This window comes from Heterodontus francisci, chromosome 12 (genome assembly GCF_036365525.1).
Source record: "Heterodontus francisci isolate sHetFra1 chromosome 12, sHetFra1.hap1, whole genome shotgun sequence".
NCBI lineage: Eukaryota > Metazoa > Chordata > Chondrichthyes > Heterodontiformes > Heterodontidae > Heterodontus > Heterodontus francisci.
The window spans coordinates 48718169-48738533 of NC_090382.1; the positions used below are offsets into that span (position 1 = coordinate 48718169).

The 20365-nt window shown below is 40.1% G+C and overlaps 2 protein-coding genes across 2 annotated transcripts in view; both read left to right on the forward strand.

The window, feature by feature from the left end:
* The window catches only part of LOC137375848 (sideroflexin-1), a 69281-nt gene extending 59403 nt beyond the window's left edge, over positions 1 to 9878 (forward strand). Inside the window, exons 10-11 of the mRNA XM_068043394.1 lie at positions 6359 to 6406; positions 8875 to 9878. Coding sequence (XP_067899495.1) covers positions 6359 to 6406; positions 8875 to 8971 — 145 coding nt within the window. The 3' untranslated portion in view covers positions 8972 to 9878. The remainder of the gene's footprint in view (positions 1 to 6358; positions 6407 to 8874) is intronic.
* A 10293-nt stretch (positions 9879 to 20171) lies between these two features.
* LOC137375700 (uncharacterized) overlaps positions 20172 to 20365 on the forward strand; it is an 81787-nt gene continuing 81593 nt past the window's right edge. Inside the window, exon 1 of the mRNA XM_068043087.1 lies at positions 20172 to 20318. Coding sequence (XP_067899188.1) covers positions 20172 to 20318 — 147 coding nt within the window. The remainder of the gene's footprint in view (positions 20319 to 20365) is intronic.

The following is a 20365-nucleotide window of genomic DNA, read 5'->3' on the forward strand; positions in this document are numbered from 1 at the left end:
TCTTCAGTGAAAAGGCATTAGAATATAGAATTAAATCAGATTTATTTGACGTGATTCATTTTACAAGATTACAAATTTAAACATTTTTAAAAAGTGCAACCACTTTGATACATATTTTGTGGAAGTCAGATAGAGTGAGAGTGGAGACAGCATAAGTGAACTCAGCATTGCCTGGCAAGGGGAAAATTTGGAGAATTTTTCTCTCCTTGTTCTTGGCCAGTAACCCTTGATGGAAATGAAGGCTGAAGCCTAGAGGTTCTCACTGTTTAGACTTAAACCAGCGAGTTGTCGCTGTCCTTGGAATATATGCTAACGTGTCATGATTTTTAGTTGAGAAGGGGATGAATATGGGGTGGGAGAAGCATCACTATTAGCTATTCAAAATAGAACAGAAAATGCTGGTACTACTCAGCAGGCCAGGCAGCATCTGTGGAGACAGAATTAACATTTTAGGTCGATGACCTTTTGTCAGAACTGAAAAAAGCTAGAAATGTAACCGGTTTTAAGCAGGTACAGAAGCAGGAAAATGGTGGGGGGGTGGAGGGGAGGTGGTAGGTGGTTATTCTATGGATATATAAATAGTAAAAGAGTGGTAAAAGGAGGATTGGGGCCGATTAGGGAACAACAAGGGGATTTGTGCATGGAGGCAGAGGGCATAGCTGAGGTATTAAATGAATAGTTTGGTGGTCTTTGCCAAGGAAGAAGATGCAACTCAGGCAATGGTGAAAGAGGAGGTAATTCAGACATTAGAAGGGTTTAAAAAAAATTTTAAAGGGTGTTGGATAGGCTGTCTGTACTTAAAGTGGATAAAGCACTAGGACCGGATGAGATGCATCCAAGGATACTGAGGGAATGAGAGTGGAAATTGTGGAGGCACTGGCCATAATTTTTCAGTCTTCCTTGGACTCGGGGGTGGTGCCAGAGGACTGGAGAATGGCAAACATTACACCCTTGTTCAAAAAAAGGTGTAAAGATAAGCCCAGCAACTACAGGCCAGTCACTTAACTTCAGTGGTGGGGAAATTTCTAGAAAGATTAAATCGGGACAAAATTAATTGTCAAATGGACAAAAGTGGGTTAATTAAAGAAAGCCAGCATGGACTTCTTCAGGGAAAATCCTGTTCAACTAATTTGCTGGAGATTTTTGAAGAAGTAACAGAGAGAGTTGTATACATAGACTTTCAAAAGGCGTTTTGTAAGATTTGATAAGATAGGGGTGGTTTATACCCCCCACCTTAGAAGGGGGGGGTGTATAAACCACCCTTATCTTTTCAAATCTTACAAAATGCCTTTTGAAAGTCTATGTATACAACTCTCTCTGTTATGTCTTCAAAAATCTTTATTTTGCCTTTCGGATTTACATAAGTAATACCTCTTTGTGTTGACTACTATATCTCAATGCTTTTACATTTCGAGGTTCCTTAGCTCATTACGAGACGAATCTACACAGAAGCTGTTTTCACTGTCTGCTCTCAAGGTCTCACCATTTTACTTCAAGTAACCATTTTAAAGCTTGACAATCTCCCAGAATCCCTCTACTTTGACATCAGGTCTATACTATGCCCTATTTCCTAAGTTTTCCCACTTAATTATACTACAAAGAAGGGTTCTAATAAAGCTGGATGTTAGTTTATAATAAGTCAATTGTTAGTTTATAATAGCTAGATTTTAACAATTTGATAAAGTGCCACACAACAGACTTGAGGAAAATTATAGTTCATGGAACAAACAGGACAGTAGCAACATGGATACGGAATTGGCTGAGTGACAGAAAACAAAGAGTAGTGGTTAATGAATGTTTTTCGGGCTGGAGAAAGGTTTGTACTGGAGTTCCCCAGGGGTCAGTGTTGGGACCCTTGCTTTTCCTAATATACATTAATGACCGAGACCTTGGTGTACAGGGCACAATTTCAAAGTTTGCAGATGATATGAAACTTGGAAGCATTGTGAACTGTGAGGAAGGTAGTGTAGAACTGCAAAAGGATATAGACAAGTTGGTGGAATGGGTAGACAGGCAGCAGATGAAGTTCAATGTGAAGAAATATGAAGTGATACATTTTGGTAGGAAGAAGATGCAGAGACAATATAGAATAAAGGGTACAATTCTAAAGGGGGTGCAGGAGCAGTGGGACCTAGGTGTATATGTGCATAAGTCATTGAAGGTGGCAGGACAGGTTGAGAGACTGGTAAATAAAGCCTACAGTATCCTGGGCTTTATTAATAGGGACATAGAGTACAAGAGCAAGGAAGTTATGTTGAACTTGTATAAGACACTAGTTCAGCCTCAGCTGGAGTATTGTGTCCAGTTCTGGGCATTGCACTTTCGGAAAGATGTGAAAGTGTTAGAGAGGGTGCAGAAAAGATTCATGAGAATGGTTCCAGGGATTAGGAACTTCAGTTATGAATATAGATTGGAGAAGTTGGGACTGTTTTCCTTGGAGAAGAGAAAGCTGAGAGGAGATTTGATGAGGTATTCAAAATCATGAGGGGTCTGGACAGAGTAGATAGGAAGAAACTGTTCCCACTCGTGAAAGAATCAAGAACGAGAGGGTACAGAATTAAATTAATAGTTGAAAGAAGCAAAAGCAGCATGAGAAAAAACTTTTTCATGCAGCGAGTGGTTAAGATCTGGAATACACTGCCTGAGTGTGTGTTGGAGGCAGGTTCAATTGAAGCATTCAAAAGGGAATTAGACTGTTATATGAAAAGGAAGAATGTGCAGGGTTAAAGGGAAAAGGCAGGAGAGTGGCACTAGGTGAATTGCTCATTCAGAGAGCCGGTGATGACACGATGGGCTATAAAAATTCTGTGATTCTGTGATAAAGGAAAGGTCTGCGTTGGGGTGGAAGGCAGGAGAGATTAAATGACAAAAGGGATGATGATCCTAGGCAAATGAAGATGGTAATGGGACAATTAAAGAAGCAAAAGATGGGTCTAGATGAGGTGTAAATGATAACAGCAGAATCATCAACAGCTGCCATCAAAAAAAGTGGGTTGAAGTTATGATCTGAAATTCTTGAATTGCTCCAAAGCGCTTAATCTAAAGATGAGGTGCTGTTCCTCAAGTTTACATTGAGCTTCATTGGAACAGTGTAGGAGGCTGAGGACAGGTAGGTCAGAGTGGGAGTGGAGTGAAGAATTCAAATAACAGATGACCAGAACCTCAGGGTCACACTTGCGAACTGAACAGAGGTGTTCCATGAAGTGGTCACCCAATCTGTGTTTGGTCTCCCCAGCATAGTGGAGACAATTTTGTGAGCAGCAAATACAGTATATTAAATTGAAAGAAGTACAAGTAAATTGCTGTTATATCTGGAAGGAGTGTTTGGTCCCTTGGATGGTGGGAAGGGAGGAGGTAAAAGAGTAGGAATTGCATCTCTTGAACTTGCGTGGGAAAAGGAGGAGTTTTGGTGGTGATTGAGGAGTGGACTAGGGTGTTGCAGAGGGAAAGGTCCCTCTGGATTGCTTCAACACCTGCATTTGCTTTTGTATTGGGCTGGTAAAATAATAACTAACACTAACAACCTTCAAAGCTGTTTCAGTGCCTTCAGCTGTCCCTCGATTTGAGGATGACATCTACTCAGGTTTGCGAGTTTCTGCCATAGATCTTCGTGTGACTGAACAGGCCAATTCTTGACCTGCAGATCTTTGGACACGTGGGAGATGGATGTCCCATGAGGTAGTGGGATCTGGAATTGCTTCCTTTTCTTTCCTTCTCTGCCGCTGTTCTGCCTCATCATTAAGGCATTTGGATTCAAAGCATGATGCAGCTTGATGAACGATCGGTAGCAAGCTCCCAGTCATCAATGTCAATGCTTCCGCACTTCAAAGAAAGCTTCAGAGTGTATTTGAAGAGTTTTCTTTTCTTTGTCCTTCCCTGGAACACTGGCCATTTGAGAGTTGAGGAAACATGACCTGGCGGGGGAGATGGTTTTCATTCATCTGGATGCAGTGTCCAGTCCATCAAAGTTGGTTTTGCAGGAGCTTCAAGAAGGACACTAGCGTTTGTTTGATGGTCTTCCCATTGAATCCAGAGGATGCAGCGGAGGCATTGCTCTTATGTGTCACTGATGCACTGTCCAACTCTCACTGCATTACAGGAGTTTTTTTTATTCTTTCATGGGATGTGGACGTCACTGGCAAGACCAGTATTTGTTGCCCATCCCTATTTGCCCTTAAATGGCTGAATGGCTTACTAGGCCATTTCAGAGGGCAGTTAAAAGTCAACCACATTGCTGTGGGTCTGGAGTTACATGTAGGCCAGACCAGGTAAGGGCAGCCTATTTTCCTTCCCTAAAGGACATTAGTGAACAGATGGGTTTATGCGACAATCAATCATGGCTTCATGGCACCATTACTGAGACTAGTTTTCAATTTCAGATTTTTTTAAATTAATTAATTTAATTTAACTTCCACCAGATGCCGGGTGAGATTTGAACTCATGTCCCCAGGGCATTAGCCTGGACCTCTGGCTACTATGCCATCATGTGGTGCCAACAACTATTCTGTACACTAGGACTTTTGTTGACTTGCAGAGGTCTTTGTTGTCAAACACTCATTGCTGTAGTTTGTAGAAGGCTGAGCTGGCGTAGCTGACCCAGTGATGGATCTCCTCGTCAATGGTGCCCTTTTGAGAGAAGTGGCTGCCATGATATGGGAAATGCTTAACATATTCCAGAGTCTCAACAGTACACAATCAAAAGGGATTTTCCTTTTTTTAAAAAATCTTTGGCTATTAGTGGGAAAGACAATTGAAGAAATCAGTGGGTTAGAAAAAGTCTCTTTTTTTTGGAAAAAGTCAGCAGCTTTTACAGATTTTATGACATTTGCCATGAATGATTCCTGTCACTACTGCCTAACTGTACCAACATGTGAGACAGTCTTCAAGACTGTACTTTGTACCTGGAAAGAATTTCCTCATCAAGTATTCATATTACTGCATTCATGTGGATGCAGGAGAAAAAGAAAGTATCTTATTGCTTGATGAAATGGGTGTTTTTTGTTTGTCAATTAACATCTCACTACACACTACAAAGCAAATCTTTGTTTTGGGGAAGAGTTGCATTTTGGGATTGGATTGCATAATTTTTTTTTAAACTTATTCAGCCATGTTACTAACTGTTTGAATGCCGAATCTACTCTGTAAAAGCATGCAGTGTTTTGCTTTTATATCGAACTCCACAATTAGTTAAGCTCCCACAATGTTAAGATATTTCTCAGACAAAAATAAAAATTCTTTGTCTCTTCATGTAACTTTCTCTGCTTCTTCACTCTCTTTTCCTTCTCTATCTTTCTTTGTGTTTACTCTTTCAGTATGTCTTATGTTTCTCTTTCACTTGTAGCTAGCTCACATGCACTCATTAGTTCTGTTCATCTCTGTCTTTCCCTTCCTTCTCCCTTCGCTCCTCACACAGTTGTCATACCCTTCACAGTACTTTGGAAATCCAGTATAAATATTTTTTTATTGGACATTTTAGGTCAGCATTGTCACTGTCATTTTGTTTACTTTCCTGGTTTGTGGATGGAAAAGAAGTTTCAAACAACCCAATTCATAAAATGAATACAAAACTATTTTGAAGAAGTTTCTGCATGGGACAAATCATGGTCTGTAGAAAAGCCAGCATCTATTATTAGATAAATAGTTATTGTTGTACCTTTAGCCCAGGGATGGAATTTGTGGAAGTAGTATTTCCAAGTGGCTGGCTCTATTATGATTTCTGCCAAACTGCACCCAGGCCCTTAAAAATATCACATTGAGAATAAGCCAGTTTATGACATCTCCATAAAGCTGAAGAACTGATGGAAATTTTCCTACATGATTCAATGGACTCTGTGAGAGGTTGTTTCTGCTATATTATGAGAGGCCAAGCCTGTATCCAGGTAGCTAGCAGAGACTTTAGTTGAGACCCAGATAAATAAACTCTCTATTCCAGCTGCTCGCCAGACTCAGCCACTGCCCTAAAACTTTTTGTCCTGCTGCAGTGCTGCCCCAGCCTCTGCTACATTGCAAAGCTATTGGCTTACCTCTGCTGTACTAAACCACAGCTAGACTGGCATTTCATAAAACTGCAGGAAGTACCTCATACTGAGTCTGCATTGAAAGCATTTTGAAAATAGTAGATAAAATCTAGACCGAAGACTTTTTTATAACATTCTTCAAATAAATTAAACAATATTTGTTCAAAAATTGGCTCTAATGTTTAGAGTAAGTATTGGCAAAAAAATCCTAATGGGACTTTTAATTTATCATGCCTTGATGGTTCCATAAATATTGGGCTATTTTAAATGTATTGGGAATGTATATGCAAAATCAGTTGCATTTTGTCCATTTTTATCACTGATAATCTTTCTTATTTCAGCTTGGTGTTTGCCACACCGCTTTGTTGTGCATTGTTTCCACAGAAAAGGTAAGAAACCAGTTCATGCATGATAAGTCTGTTGACATTTTACATTGCTTCTGCTCATAAAACTAAAAAAAGAAAAGCAATCCACGTCTTCTGGTCATTTTAAGTCCCAGTCAAGATCATACATATCTTCGTGATACCAGCTTTTGCCATTTCTGTTGAATCGGAAACCTTTCACCAAACTTACTATATTCACTGTGATAAATAATTATCTATTTTGTAAGATAACTCTTCTTACCTGAGACAGATATGTCACACCTGTCTCATTTTTAAAAAGTCCAAATCTTCCAGCATACCTGGTGAACTATTGAACTGGATATGTGGCTGTCAGAAAACTCAAACATCAGGTCATAGAAATATGGAAAGATTTATTGCACAAAAATATCGTATCGCGTCCACCAACTGTAAGAGTTATCCAGTCTAATCCCACCTTCCAACTCTTGGTCCCTGGCTCTTTGCATATCCAAGTGTTTTTATGAGAATTGATGTTTGTCTTATCACAGAATCTACACTGGAATCCCTTAAGTTCCGATCTGCTTTATCTTTTTCAACATTCTGGTGGATGTCATCAAAAATGCCAGTAGTGATCTATTTTGCTCTACAGAAACATTACTTCTGCACCTTAATAAAATGACTAAATCACAGCTGACAAGTTGGAACAAATTGAACAATGAACAGATAAATGGTGTGCTATCAAGTCAGTAACTGTCTAGACAAAGATTGACCACATCAACCTCTATTTTGTCAGGGTAGTAAGCTGTCTGGAGTTTCAAATATTCAGATAGGATATGATAATTTAGTGGTTACGTTACCAGATTGGTGATCCTGAGGTACACCATGGCAAATTAAGAAATTGAATTCAATGAAGTTGGTCATTTGTGGGCTGGTACCAGAACAAATGGCCATAAAACTGTTGGATTTTTCACTAATGGGAACCTGCCACCCTTACCGGGCCCAGTCTACATATGACTTCTGACTTGCTTGACATGGCTGATATGTAATGCCATTTTGTTAGCCATGACACCTCTGCCTTTTTCATCTTGTTTGCCTTTTCTCCATTTCCCTTGTTTTCTAAGTTCCTGTGTCACTCTCAAACACCTCAATCAATTCATCCGTAGCCTTTTGGGACAGTGCATTCCATACACAGTCCCTTGTGTGAAGAAATTTTCCAGCATTCACTTTTAACCAACTTAGTTCATATTCCTACATTACAATAGTGATACTTCATTGGCTGTAAAGCACTTTGGGATGCCCTGAGGTTATGAAAAGGCACTATATAAATGCAAGATTTTTCTGAGAGCATGTCCCTTTGTTCTAGATTCCCTCCTGAAGGGAAGAATCTTCCCTGTTCTATCCTTTAACTTCCTTTCATAATATAACCAAAGTTTATCTACTCTGTCATTATAGTTCAGTTCCTTCATACCACATATTACCTGTTGAATCCAAGTCCAGTTTTATGGTGGGCTGCCCAAAACTGAATGCAGTAGTCCATATGAGGTCTGACAAATGTTGCATAACTTCAGTAGCACTTCTTTTGCTTTATATCTCTTCTAACAAAGCACAGTATCCTCAGCCTTTTTGATTTGATTTTTACGCCTGCAAGTTAGGTTGTAATGTAGTAGGAACACCTAAATCCCTTTATCCATCTACCTACTAACTATCCATTTAGATTGTATCCCCACTTCCCATTGTTGTATTCAAAGCGTACTACCTGAAACTTTAAACTGCATTTGCCATTGTTCCACCCATTTCTTAATTTATGTTCCTTTCAAGTTTTATATTCTTTTCTGAGCTGAGTATCATCTGCGAAGTTGCATATCCTCTCCTCTGTTCTTATATTTATACATAGTGTGAACAGCTAGAGGCTTATCAATTCCTGGGGGCACTACCTGGCCCCACAAGGTCTATGCCATCTACAAGACTCAAGTCAGGCGTTTAATGGAATACATGCCATACTCTTGGATAGGTACAGCCGCAACATTTAAGCACACTATGCAGGACAGAGACATTCGCTTGATTGGTGCTACTGCCAGTCAATGAATATTCACCTTCTCCATCACAGGTGCACTGTGGTAGCTGTATGTAGGATCTGCAGAATGCATCAATTTAGTTTTCATTTAGGTTGTAAATATAAAACTAAATCATAGTTATAGAGTCATTGCATAAACTAGGTACAAACTTTAATAAAAATTACATACCTACATCTCCAACTACATTTGCCAACTCATGGAAGATACTATATACTATATACCTATTACATTTCTAACCTTTGCCAGTTCTGAAGAAGGGTCACTGACCTGAAACGTTAACTCTGCTTCTCTCTCCACAGATGCTGCCAGACCTGCTGAGTATTTCCAGCATTTCTTATTTTTATTTCAGATTTCCAGCATCTGCAGTATTTTGCTTTTATTTTATATCCTCTACTATATACCTGAACTGTCTTGAGATGCCTTTTGCTTAATTTCTTACAGTTCTATGTCTGTGAGCCGCCTTGAGCAGGATATTCAGGCCAAAGTTCGAGACGCCAATCCTGGAGTGGAATATGTTTACTTCAACAAAGGATTGTAAAAGCACAAAATAACTGAAGTTTAAACACCAAGCAATCCAATTTGTAGTGAGTTCAATGTGCCAAAACTTAACTGTTTTTTTGTCTTAACCCATTTGTACTTTTACATAGTTTTTCAAAAAGCTTATTTAATGACTGAAAATACTAATCTAAATTAATTCTAATTGATATTAGTTTCAGATGTTGCAGTTTAAAAAAAAATAAGCTTATGCTGTTTGCATTTATGTATTCTGTTTCTAAAATAACTTATACCATATTAATATGAACCTCTGTCAGTTGACTAACAGCACAAAACATTAATATGAATCACGTGTTTATTACATTCCACCTTATTAATGTTCGTCGTACTGTGTTTACAGTTATTTGCTAATTAGAATAGAACAGAAAATAAATCTTGTGACTGTGTTGAGTGCTATGTAAACATAATTGTATTAGTGAGTTACCTTAAACATTTCAGTTCAAATTATGTGCCAGGGTAGTGAGTGAAAGCACCAGAAGGTAATTCTCCATTAGGTAAATTGTATGTCTTATGGGACTTTGGCAATTAAATACAGTTTAGACTCCAGATTGGGAATAAAGGGCAGCATATCTAGGTAGGTGAGCTATTAAATACTTGAAATAATGCAGTACTTGATACCTGTGATCAGAAGATAACAGTTTTAAAATTTATAATCTCATTGACAATCGTGCAATAAAACTTCAATGTTACTCTGTAAGCACATTCTTGAAAATAATTTGCATTCCTAGATATTTAATGGCTTTAGGACTTTTAAAATTAAGTCGAGAATATAGAAATACAGTTTTAATAGGTTTGGTATATTGTCTTGCCAATGTTTCAATCAATGGAAGTGTATTAATTGGATAAAACTGGAAAATAAAACCTGAATAAAGTCAGACTTCAAGAAAAAAGTAGTTTTTGTATTATCTTGTTTTGAATATTCTAATAATTGCCTAAATATACATTTGCTCAAAGAATAATAGTGCTTTCATCCTTTCACAGAGAGATGTGTTGTCATTAAATGTAACACAATGTACACCATTTATTTTCCATGAAATTAAATTACTGCAGTTGTCTGTCAAAACCTGTTTTTGTTTGGAACTGAACTCAAATACTGTTAAGTAACCAATTAGCCCTGTTGCATTGCCCATCCACTTGCTCGAGTACTAGATTGCAGTACATTTTATGTAGAGCAAACATGCTCCATAGTGGCTACTGGATTTAGTATTCTTTTCCTTTTGTGAAACATATGCTAATCTCTATATGAAAAATTTTAATGGGACGTGTACAGCAAATGATATTTTCATTCTTTGTTGAGAAGGCAAACACAATGGGGGGGGTGAAATTCATCTTGAGTGACAGTGACTATCACCTGTTTTGCAATCAGCTGCCTGATTTACACTCTGCCTGGCTTTCTTTCCATTGAAGATTTTTATCAAGAGATTGACCATGTCTTTTTTTTCTTCTTCTTTCTTTGGCCTCCTTGTCTCAAGAGACAATAGGTAAGCGCCTGGAGGTGGTCAGTGGTTTGTGAAGCAGTGCCTATAAAGGCCAATTCTAGAGCGACAGACTCTTCCACAGGTGCTGCAGATAAAATTGATTGTCGGGACCATGTACCTATATCTTATAAAGGTTATAAGTTCTCTCCAGTTACAAACATTTAGCTACTTAGTTTGATGATTACGACTTAAATTTGCTAAGGCAAAGGAGTGTCAAAGATGTCTAGTAAAACTAGTAGAAGAGTAGGAACCTTCAAGGAAGTTCAATCCCATTTGTTGTTGTCAGGAGCTTTAGTTTTGTACAATGTTGATTACTGAGCAGTAATGTAATATAGGAATCCTACAAATAGCATGGAAATTCCATCTCTTCTTACTGGAGTCAGTAAGAATTGCCTGAAATTACCTCAGCTAATCCGTGCCTTTGTCACCTCTGTACGCAATTACTCCAATGCTGTGCTGGACAGCCTCCTATTATCCACTCTCCAAACCTTTAACTCATCAAAAACGTGGGGGCCTCTATCCTATCCCACACCAAGTTGTGATCGATCATCACACCTGTCCTTAGTGACCCATGTTGCCTTCCAGCCCCCAAAGTCTCAAATTTAAAATTTTCATCCTTGTGTTTGTATCCTCCCCGTGGCCTCGCCTCTAGCAAACTCTGTAACCTCCTCCTACAATCCCCATACTCACCATTTCTTTAACTCCAACGTCTTATGCATTTCTCCTCCTTCCTCCTCTTCTCTCTCCACCCTCACCCTCCCCAGCATCCCCCCGCCCCACCACCAACTGAAAGTGACAGCAATTTTCCTTTGTGTCAGGTAAACTCCCATCTATTGGAGTGTATTCCTTTTATTGCCCATTGACCGCAATTGTGCTAAGGCTCCTATTATATAAATATGTTTTACCATAGTCTGTAATCTTGACACTTAACCAATAGTTGAACTGGTGAAATGCATAAATTATTTTTACATCAGCATCTGGTGCACGTTTAGTTATCCCAAAATGTTCAAAAGCACAGGTTAAAAAGTAAGAATGGGGAAGGGTTGTGCAAAGTTAGACACTGGCCTGTCACCTGGGTATAAATCTAATCTGCACTGAGAGAATGAAAGGATCCTGTGCAAAGTGAGTCTGGGCAGCCTTTAACCAAGTTTCTAATGGTAATGGGCCTACAGCACAAACTGTTCCTAAGTTGACACTGAATTAACAATTTCAATCAAATTGGATGACTGATGTTGGAAATTTTAAAATGTTCTTCTAAGTCTGGGGCAGAGAAGAAGTAGCGATACAATGCAATACCTAACCTGGTGCTAACACTGGGTGCCTGAAGTTGTCAGAGCAAACATTTCTCACCTTGAATACAAAATTCATTAAAAAGGTCTGAAATGTTCACGTTTCATTATAAAGAGTAGGTGCAATGTTTTCTGCTTAATTTTGTCTAGCATCTGCTAGGTATTGTCATTTTCCTAATCACAACCATTTCAACTGAAATCTATCTGTGTGGGCAGGATAAGATTCTTGGGTGTTATGGTGATTGCTCTTACTACATTGTGGAATATAAAAGAGCCCTCATTGTTATAAGCAACTATCTAATTAAAGCAACTCTATGGAATATACAATTCTCTGGAAGACCAGCGGAGAAGATGAAGAAAACAACAAATTTAAATTACATACAAGGATCTTTGGCATCTGAAATAGGGTGACATTTTCTGAATGGATTTTAGTGTGCTGCTTGTATTGAAGACAATCTCGAAAGAGGTGATGATTTCTCTCATTTTCTTTAGCCTTGCCTCTGTGTCAAGCCTTGTTTACATTTTTCAATGTGATAGCATCATTTTCTTGAGAGTTAATGAAACGAAGAGAAACAATGTACCAGTATATAAATTTATTTTGAGAGCATTCATTCCTGTAAATGAATGATATTTGCAAAATGGCTTCTTGAGCTTTTGACACTCAGTTAAAATCACAGGTCATTGCGCCAGTCCCTGCTCTTAACTCATTCTTTATTCAAAGCTAATTTTCTCATTCATTTTTAATAATGTGCAATTTTCTCCCCTCCGCACATGAAAACTTGATTCCTTGCTGGGATATGGTACCCTGCAAATATAGCCATTACTTGGATGCAAGCCTTGTCTGCGAGTATCTATCAGATATTTGACTATGGTGACATTATAAATGAGGGCAATCCTATCTGCATCTGACACCCAAGTTTGTGCTGTTCCAAAATTAGTGTGCTTTCCTTACCCGGCGTACTGAGATCAACTACAGCTAACAAGTCCAGCAAAGCTGAGATCAGCTAAACCACTTTTAGTTCATTTTGGGAATATGAAATAAAGAATCATCAAAAGCATCTTTGTGTCTGTGTGTGTGTGTGTGTGTGTGTGTGTGTGTATTATACACATACATACATATAAATAAAGTACTTTAATTTTGATTACACATTAAGATAATAAGGGCTGAATTTTACACCACCCCAGCGGGTCGGATGATGGCATGGGGACGGCGTAAAATTGAGCGGGAGGCTCCGGGAGGCCTACTCGCCCTGGTCCTGCCTCCAGTGAACTTTGCGGCGGTTGGGCGGGGGAAAGAAATGGCCCGCCCGCCCGAGGCCAATCAAGGCCCTTAAGTAGCTACTTAAGGGCCCTCGCCCACCTCCATGGGTATTCTACCCATGGCAAGCGAGTGTGCTGGGGGCGTGAAAGGCTGCCCAACGAAAGCTGCCGGCCTTTCCGCGCCCTGGGGGAGGGGGGGGGCCATGGCAGTTGGGCACAGGGTGCCCGATTGAGGGCTGCCCCTGCCTCCCAACCCACCCCCGGGACCCAAGGCGCCCCCTCCCCCCAAACCACCCTAGCCTCACCAGGGCACGACTGATCCCCCTGGTGAGGCACACCCCTACTTACCCACTCTCTGGGCTCCATGGTGTCGGCTGGGCTGCAGTCCCAGCAGTGGCCACCGCTCCCGTGCTGGGACTAAGAGCTGCCGGCCCACTGATTGGCTGGCAGCTCACTGAGGCGGGACCTCCTCCCTCAAGTGGGTGGAAGTCCCGCCTCAGGACAATTAAAGCCTGGGGACTCGTAAAATACGGGATGGATCCCTTGGCTATGCGGAAGCGGGTTCGCCACCAACTTTTGCGTCGGTGGCGAATTCCCGTCCACCTGGGGTAAAATCCAGCCCAATATGTTTCTAACCTAAATGGTCAGCAGAACAAACTTACTTTATTACATATCTCCCCATATGGCAGGGAGCTGTCCTGAAACTGAGATATCTGAAAATTCTGACAACATCAGGAATGAATTACAAAACAGTAGTACACACTAATGAAGAGCAACCATGCTAAAACTTTCTAGAATAGTTTGATCCTGTAGCTCAGGTCCTCAGGATACTGCACCTTGGAGTTGGAAATCAGAAGCATACCAACAGAAAAAAAGGTATGTTTTATACCAATGAAAAACAAAAACAAAAATCACTTCTCCAGCAAAATCCTGATCTGTATACTGGAGCTCCAATAAGCTGATAGCCTCTCATGATAGAAAAATATAATCTTCGCTGAATTAATCTAAGAATGGTGTCTGTCTTGGATTACTAATTTTTTATATTCTAGTTAACAAAATAAAATCACATTCATTGAAGCAGCTAGCTCTGGTTGTAGCTTTGGAAAATTCAACACAAAATTAGAGTAACTGATAATACAGCATAACTGAAAAAATAATGTATTCTGTTTCCTGAGATGTGCATAAGAATTATGTTGCGTAATCTTATTGTATAGGCTGGTACCTCTAGGATATCCAATGACATATACATATGGTTACAAAACTTTGAAATATAGATAAATGTGGTGTATGACATTATTTGTTTTTGTCAAAGAAACAAACTTAATATGTTAATCAAACTAGAATTATTGTTTTGGCATGTTATGGCATATTTCAGTATTAGTTAATGTTTTTTGAATTAACTGATATTTTCAATAACTGCTTATGCATAGCTATGGAAGTAAAACAATGGTTAAAAAATCATTCCTGAATGATATTCAAAAGAATGAGAACAAACAATGCAAAGAATCTTCTGTGTTACGAGCCCCGTGGAGATCAGCAAACAAATAGAACTGAATTTACCAAATAGCCAAAAAAAAAGGACAAGATTTCACTTTTAAAACCTTTATTCCAACAATCAAACCAAAATCAATATAAATTAAACATGAAACAACAGATAAATTACAACTATATATAGTTTACAGATTACATGTTAATTATGAGATGCAACAAAGAATGATTTCACAGATTTACTGGGCAGTTCTCGCAGCAAAGATGGCACCAAATAGCCACAAAGTTCCTCAAACCTATGAGCTTCAAGTAGATTTCCTGTCCTCCAAGATGCCGATACCAATGAAAATGAGAAAATGTTCTTAAAATGTTTACATCTGACACCAAAGTCAAAGAGGAAAGTGATCTGGTGAACTAAGGCCAGCAAAATATTATTGGATCTGGAAGGCTTAAGTTGCCCATCAGTTTAACTTTCATCTATTTTTCTAAGAGCATTGCGGTCTTCCCTTCAACCTTTTGGTCTTGTCACCTCTTGAATGTCCTCATCCCAGCTCATGACAGTCTTGATGGTGTTGTTCCACCAGTAACTCTAAGTCACCGAAAACAATTGCCACAACTCATATTTGCCAATGGCCGGCTCCCAAAATCAGGTTTCTTTCTCTGCAGCTTCTCTGCCAAACAGTCTGCAACCCACTTGAACTCTGCAGTCTTCCAATATGAGCCTGTGTGCCTCTGGTCAAATGACTGTCTGTCTTGGCTGGTTCCCACCGCTTTCAATTTCCCCAGAAACCTGAAGTTGTTAGTTTCATTTTCAAGTTAGGGTCTGTCTCAAAACAAAAAACAAGCTTTTAAACCAATCAGTCCATTTAAAAGAATTAAACAAGTCATCTGTTCAAAAAACACTCCTTCACAATGATGATTTAGAGTCCATCTTGGAAAAGGGAGCAGTGCATGGAGAAGACTGGCCAACGGACTACCACAGGGCTCAATGCTAGCCCCAACGCTGTTCAACATATACACAAATGATCTGCCAACAACCGCATCTCGCAAGTTCATCTATGCTGATGAAGTCTGTTATGCCACCCAAGCTCCATCCTTCTGCACCCTGGACCAGATCCTTAACGAAGACGTTACAAAGTTGACAGACTACTGCGGCACATGGCACCTCACAGTGAATCCCTCTAAAGCCATATCCAGTGTATTTCACCTCCACAATGCCAGTGCCAAAAAAGAATTGCATATCTACATGGATGGTCAGATAATAAAGCATGATCCCAACCCAATATACTTGGGAGTGACTCTGGATAGGACTTTGTCCTCCCGGGAGTATCTGAGGAAAACCACAGCAAAGGTCAAAACCAGAAAAAACCTATTAACCAAACATGCTGGATCTACGCGGGGTGCTGCTGCCACAACACTCTGGACCTCAGCACTTACCCTATCACACTCAGCAGCAAAGTACTGTGCACCTGTCTGGCATAGGTCATCACACAAACACATCTTGTTGATACTTAATTGAATGCAACAATGCACATCATAACTGAAGCCCTCTGCTCAACACCCCTCCCCTGGCTTCCTGTCCTTGCAAACATCACTCCCCCACACATCCAGAGACTGAGGAAAACTCACAAGCTGGTTGAAACCATCCGTGCTGCACCTCACTTACCACTTCATAAATAACATGTTCAATCCACCTACTGCTCACCTTCCATCTCGGCCTCCCATATACAGCAAGATCTACCAGCAGACATCCTTTGGATCAAGGAATGGGAAACACAGGAAGTCATTAACAAGTTCCTTGTGACAAACCCCATCTGTCGAATGGCAGGCTTTGAACTACCACGGTGAGAGTGGTCCTTGCTAAACAGATTCAGGGCATGCCAGGGCACCTGCGCAGCCAACCTCCACTGCTGAGGCCTCGGTACGAATCCCTTATGCTTTTGTGGACAGATACAAGAGTGTCCCCTCTACCGACTAATCAACTTAAATTCAGCTAATGCGGAGGCTATCACTTGGCTCCAGGGATTAGCATTCACTAAATAAATAAATAAATAAATTACAAGGTAATGCAATCTTTGGAATCATTAAAATTGGAATGGTAGTACAGCAGACCAGCAGTTGTTGTTTTAAAAGCTTAGCTTTTTAGCTTGGGATTCGCGCCACCTGATTTTACGCCACAGACAATGACTGACCATCCCAGTGTAAAAACGTCTGTCAGGTGATTTCTGAAAGGCTAATCAAACAACTGGTAAAATATTTAGCAAGTGCATCATCAAAGCTTAATTAAAATGTGGGACTGACAGGCCCCTATGGACCATGTGATAGGTGTACCTTGTTTATGTTTTGGTGTAACATTTTGGGTACCTTGCCTGCACCAAGAATTCACACCCATAGGGTTTACCCAATCTCAAATCAAAGGTCACACTACAGCTGATTTGCACAGCCAGCAATTGGGAAACAAAATAGCTATTTTCCAAGCTAATACACTGTGGGGTTTTTTCCTCTTGTTTAAAAATGGGATGCAAGTCAATGTTTGAATTTAGTGAAAAAGTTTTTCATTTTCTAAAGGGATCACTAGATGGAGCACTTTGTAAACATAATGGAACAGAGAGGGAGGAGGAGCACATCCTGTTACCTGAAAGTACAAAGGCACTGACTGACATGTTGAAATACTGTAAATCAAAACTTGTCACAATAGATTATGAACTGCAGCCGAACTGCAATAAATATTGGTTATTTCAACATGATTTATTCATTTGTTTTGCCAAGGTAGATGATTATCAATTTTATTTTTTCAACAGTACATTTAAAACTGCATTTATTAGTCGTTGCTGATTTTGCTCAATCCTTAAATTACATTGGTTAAGGAGATAGGCTATTGGTCTTGCCATTCATTCCCTGAGCTCCCAGATGCCCCATAGTCCTCGTTGCACTATCAGCTTGCACTTCCAGCACAAGATTTTTGTAAGTGTCCAGGATAAGGTCTAATTAGTAGGGTACACCACAAGATGCACTGCTCCATCAAGATCTGGCTGAATGTTTCCACTAGCGGGTGGGTAGTTAATCAGAGAACACAGATTCCCCTCCATAGTTCAGTTACTAAAGGTTGTGTGGCTTATGCATAGAAACTTAGAGTACAGAAGGAGGCCATTCAGCACCTTGTGCTTATGCTGCCTCTGGAAGAGTTATCTGATTAGTCCGCTCCTCTGTTCTTCCCCATGGCCCTGCATTTTTTTCATTTTCTAATGATATACCCAAATCACTTTTGAAGGTTACTATTGAATCTGATTCCATCACCCTGTCGGGCAATACATTCCTGATCATAATTTACTGTGTAAAAATAATTCTCCACATATCCCTCTCTGGTTCTTTTGCCAATTATCTTAAAATCTGTGTTCTGTTTACCCATTCACCCACTAGTGGAAACAATGGGCCAATCTTCATGGAGTAGGGCATCTTGTGCCCCATTAGATGTTTTTCTGCAACCTTTTGTTCAAATTATTTGCACTATAACTTGCTGGAAGTGCAAACTATTTTTTTTTCATTCATGGGACATGGGTATCACTGGCAAGACCAGCATTTGTTGCCCAACCCTAATTGCCCTTGCAAAGGTTGTAATGAGCTATTGCATTGAATCACTGCAGTCCATCTGATGTAGGTACATCCACAGTGCTGTCAGGAAGGGAGTTCCAGGTTTTTGGTCCAGCTATAAAAGGAACGGTGATATATTTCCAAGTCAGGATGGTGTGTGTCTTGGAGGGGAACTCGCAGGTGTGGTGTTCCCATTCATCTGCTGCCCTTGTCCTTCTAGGTGGCAGAGGTTGCAGGTTTGGAAGGTGTTGTTGAAGGAGGCTGCAGTGCATATTGTAGATGGGACACACTGCTGCCATTGTGCACTGGTGGTGGAGGGAGTGAGTTTTGAAGATGGTGGATGGGGTGCCAATCAAGCGGGCTGCTTTGTCCTGGATGGTGTTGAGCTTCTTGAGTATTTTTGGAGCTGCACCCATCCAGGCAAGTGGAGAGTATTCCATCACACTCCTGACTTGTGCCTTGTAGATGGTGGACAGGCTCTGGGGAGTCAGGAGTTGAGTTACTCACCGCAGAATTCCCAACCCATGACCTGCCCTTGTAGCCACAGTATTTATAAGGCTGGGCGAGTTAAATTTCTGGTTAATGGTAACCCTTAGATGTTGATGGTCAGATATTCAGTGATAGTAATGCCGTTGAACGTCAAGGGGAGATAGTTAGATACTCTCTTCTTGGAGATGGTCATTGCCTGGCACTTGCATGGCACCAATATAACTTGCCACTTACCAGCCCAAGCCTGAATGTTGTCTTGCTGCATATGGACATGGACTGCTTCAGTATCTGACGAGTTGCAAATGGTATTGAACACTGTGCAATTATCAGCAAACATTCCCACTCCTGGCCTTACGATGGAGGGAAGGTCATTGCTGAAGCAGCTGAAGATGGTTGGGCCTAGGACCCTACTCTAAGGAACTCCTGTGGCAATGTTCTAGGGCTGAGATGATTGGCCTCCAAGAACCACAACTATCTTCCCTTGTGCAAGGTATGACTCCAACCAGTGGAGAGTTTAACCCTGATTCCCCATTGACTTCAATTTTGCCAGAATCCTTGATGCCACACTTGGTCAAATGCTGCCATGATATCAAGGGCAGTTACTCTCACTTCAACGCTTGAGACGGGATTAATTAATGACCTCATAGTAAAGGATCCTCTCGGCAAGAGTGATCATAACATGGTAGAATTTCTCATTCAGTTTGAGTGTGAAAAATTTGGGTTTGAAACTAGTGTTTTAAATTTAAATAAAGCCAATTACAAGGGTATAAAGACAGAGTTGACGAAAGTGAACTAGGAAAATAACTTATAAGATTGTAGAGAAGCAGTGGCAGACATTTAAGGATATATTTCATAACTCTCAACAAAGATTTATTCCATTGAGAAAGAAAGACCGAGAAAAATGCACCATCCTTGGCTAACCAAGGAAGTTAAGAATTGTATCAAATTGAAAGAAAAGGCATACAATGCTGCAAAGATTATTGGTAGGCCAGAAGCTTGGGAAAACTTTAGAAACCAGCAGAGGTTGACTTTAAAAAAAGAGGGAAAAATTAGAGAGTAAACTAAAGAAATATAGAAACAGACATTAAAAGCTTCTACAAATATACAAAAAGGAAGAGAGTAACCACTGGTCCCTTAGAGGATGAGACTGGGGAATTAATAATGGCAAACAAGGAAATGGCAGATACTTTGAACAAGTATTTTTCATCTGTCTTCACAGTAGAAGACATAAAAAGAGTAGAAATCAAGAAGCAAAAGGAAGGGAGGAACTTAAAACTATAACTAGAGAAAAGGTACTAGGAAAACTAATGGGACTAAAGATTGACAAGTCCCCAGCCTACATCCTAGGGTCTTAGGAGAAGTGGCTGCAGAGATAGTGAATGCATTGGTTGTAATCTTCCAAAATTCCCTAGTTTCTGGAAAAGTCCCAGTGGATTGCAAATGTAACAAACAGTCACTTGGTAGTACAGAACTTGAATATTGTTGAAAAGGGAGACATGTTGCCAGAGCTGCACGTAAAGATTTCCTTGCACACCTTAATGCACACAATCCCGTGCTTAAATTCACTTTTGAGATGCAGCAGTCTAACATGCTCCCTTTCCTCGACATGCTAGTTGAGAAAACCGCTAATGGGTTCTCCACTACTGTCTACCGCAAGCCTACATTCACCAGTCCATATACACATTGGGATTTGTATAGCTCCCCACACTATAAGATTGGCCATATCAGAAATGTTGTAAATAGGGCTCGAGCCATTTGCTTACCTTGCAAACTTGACACAGA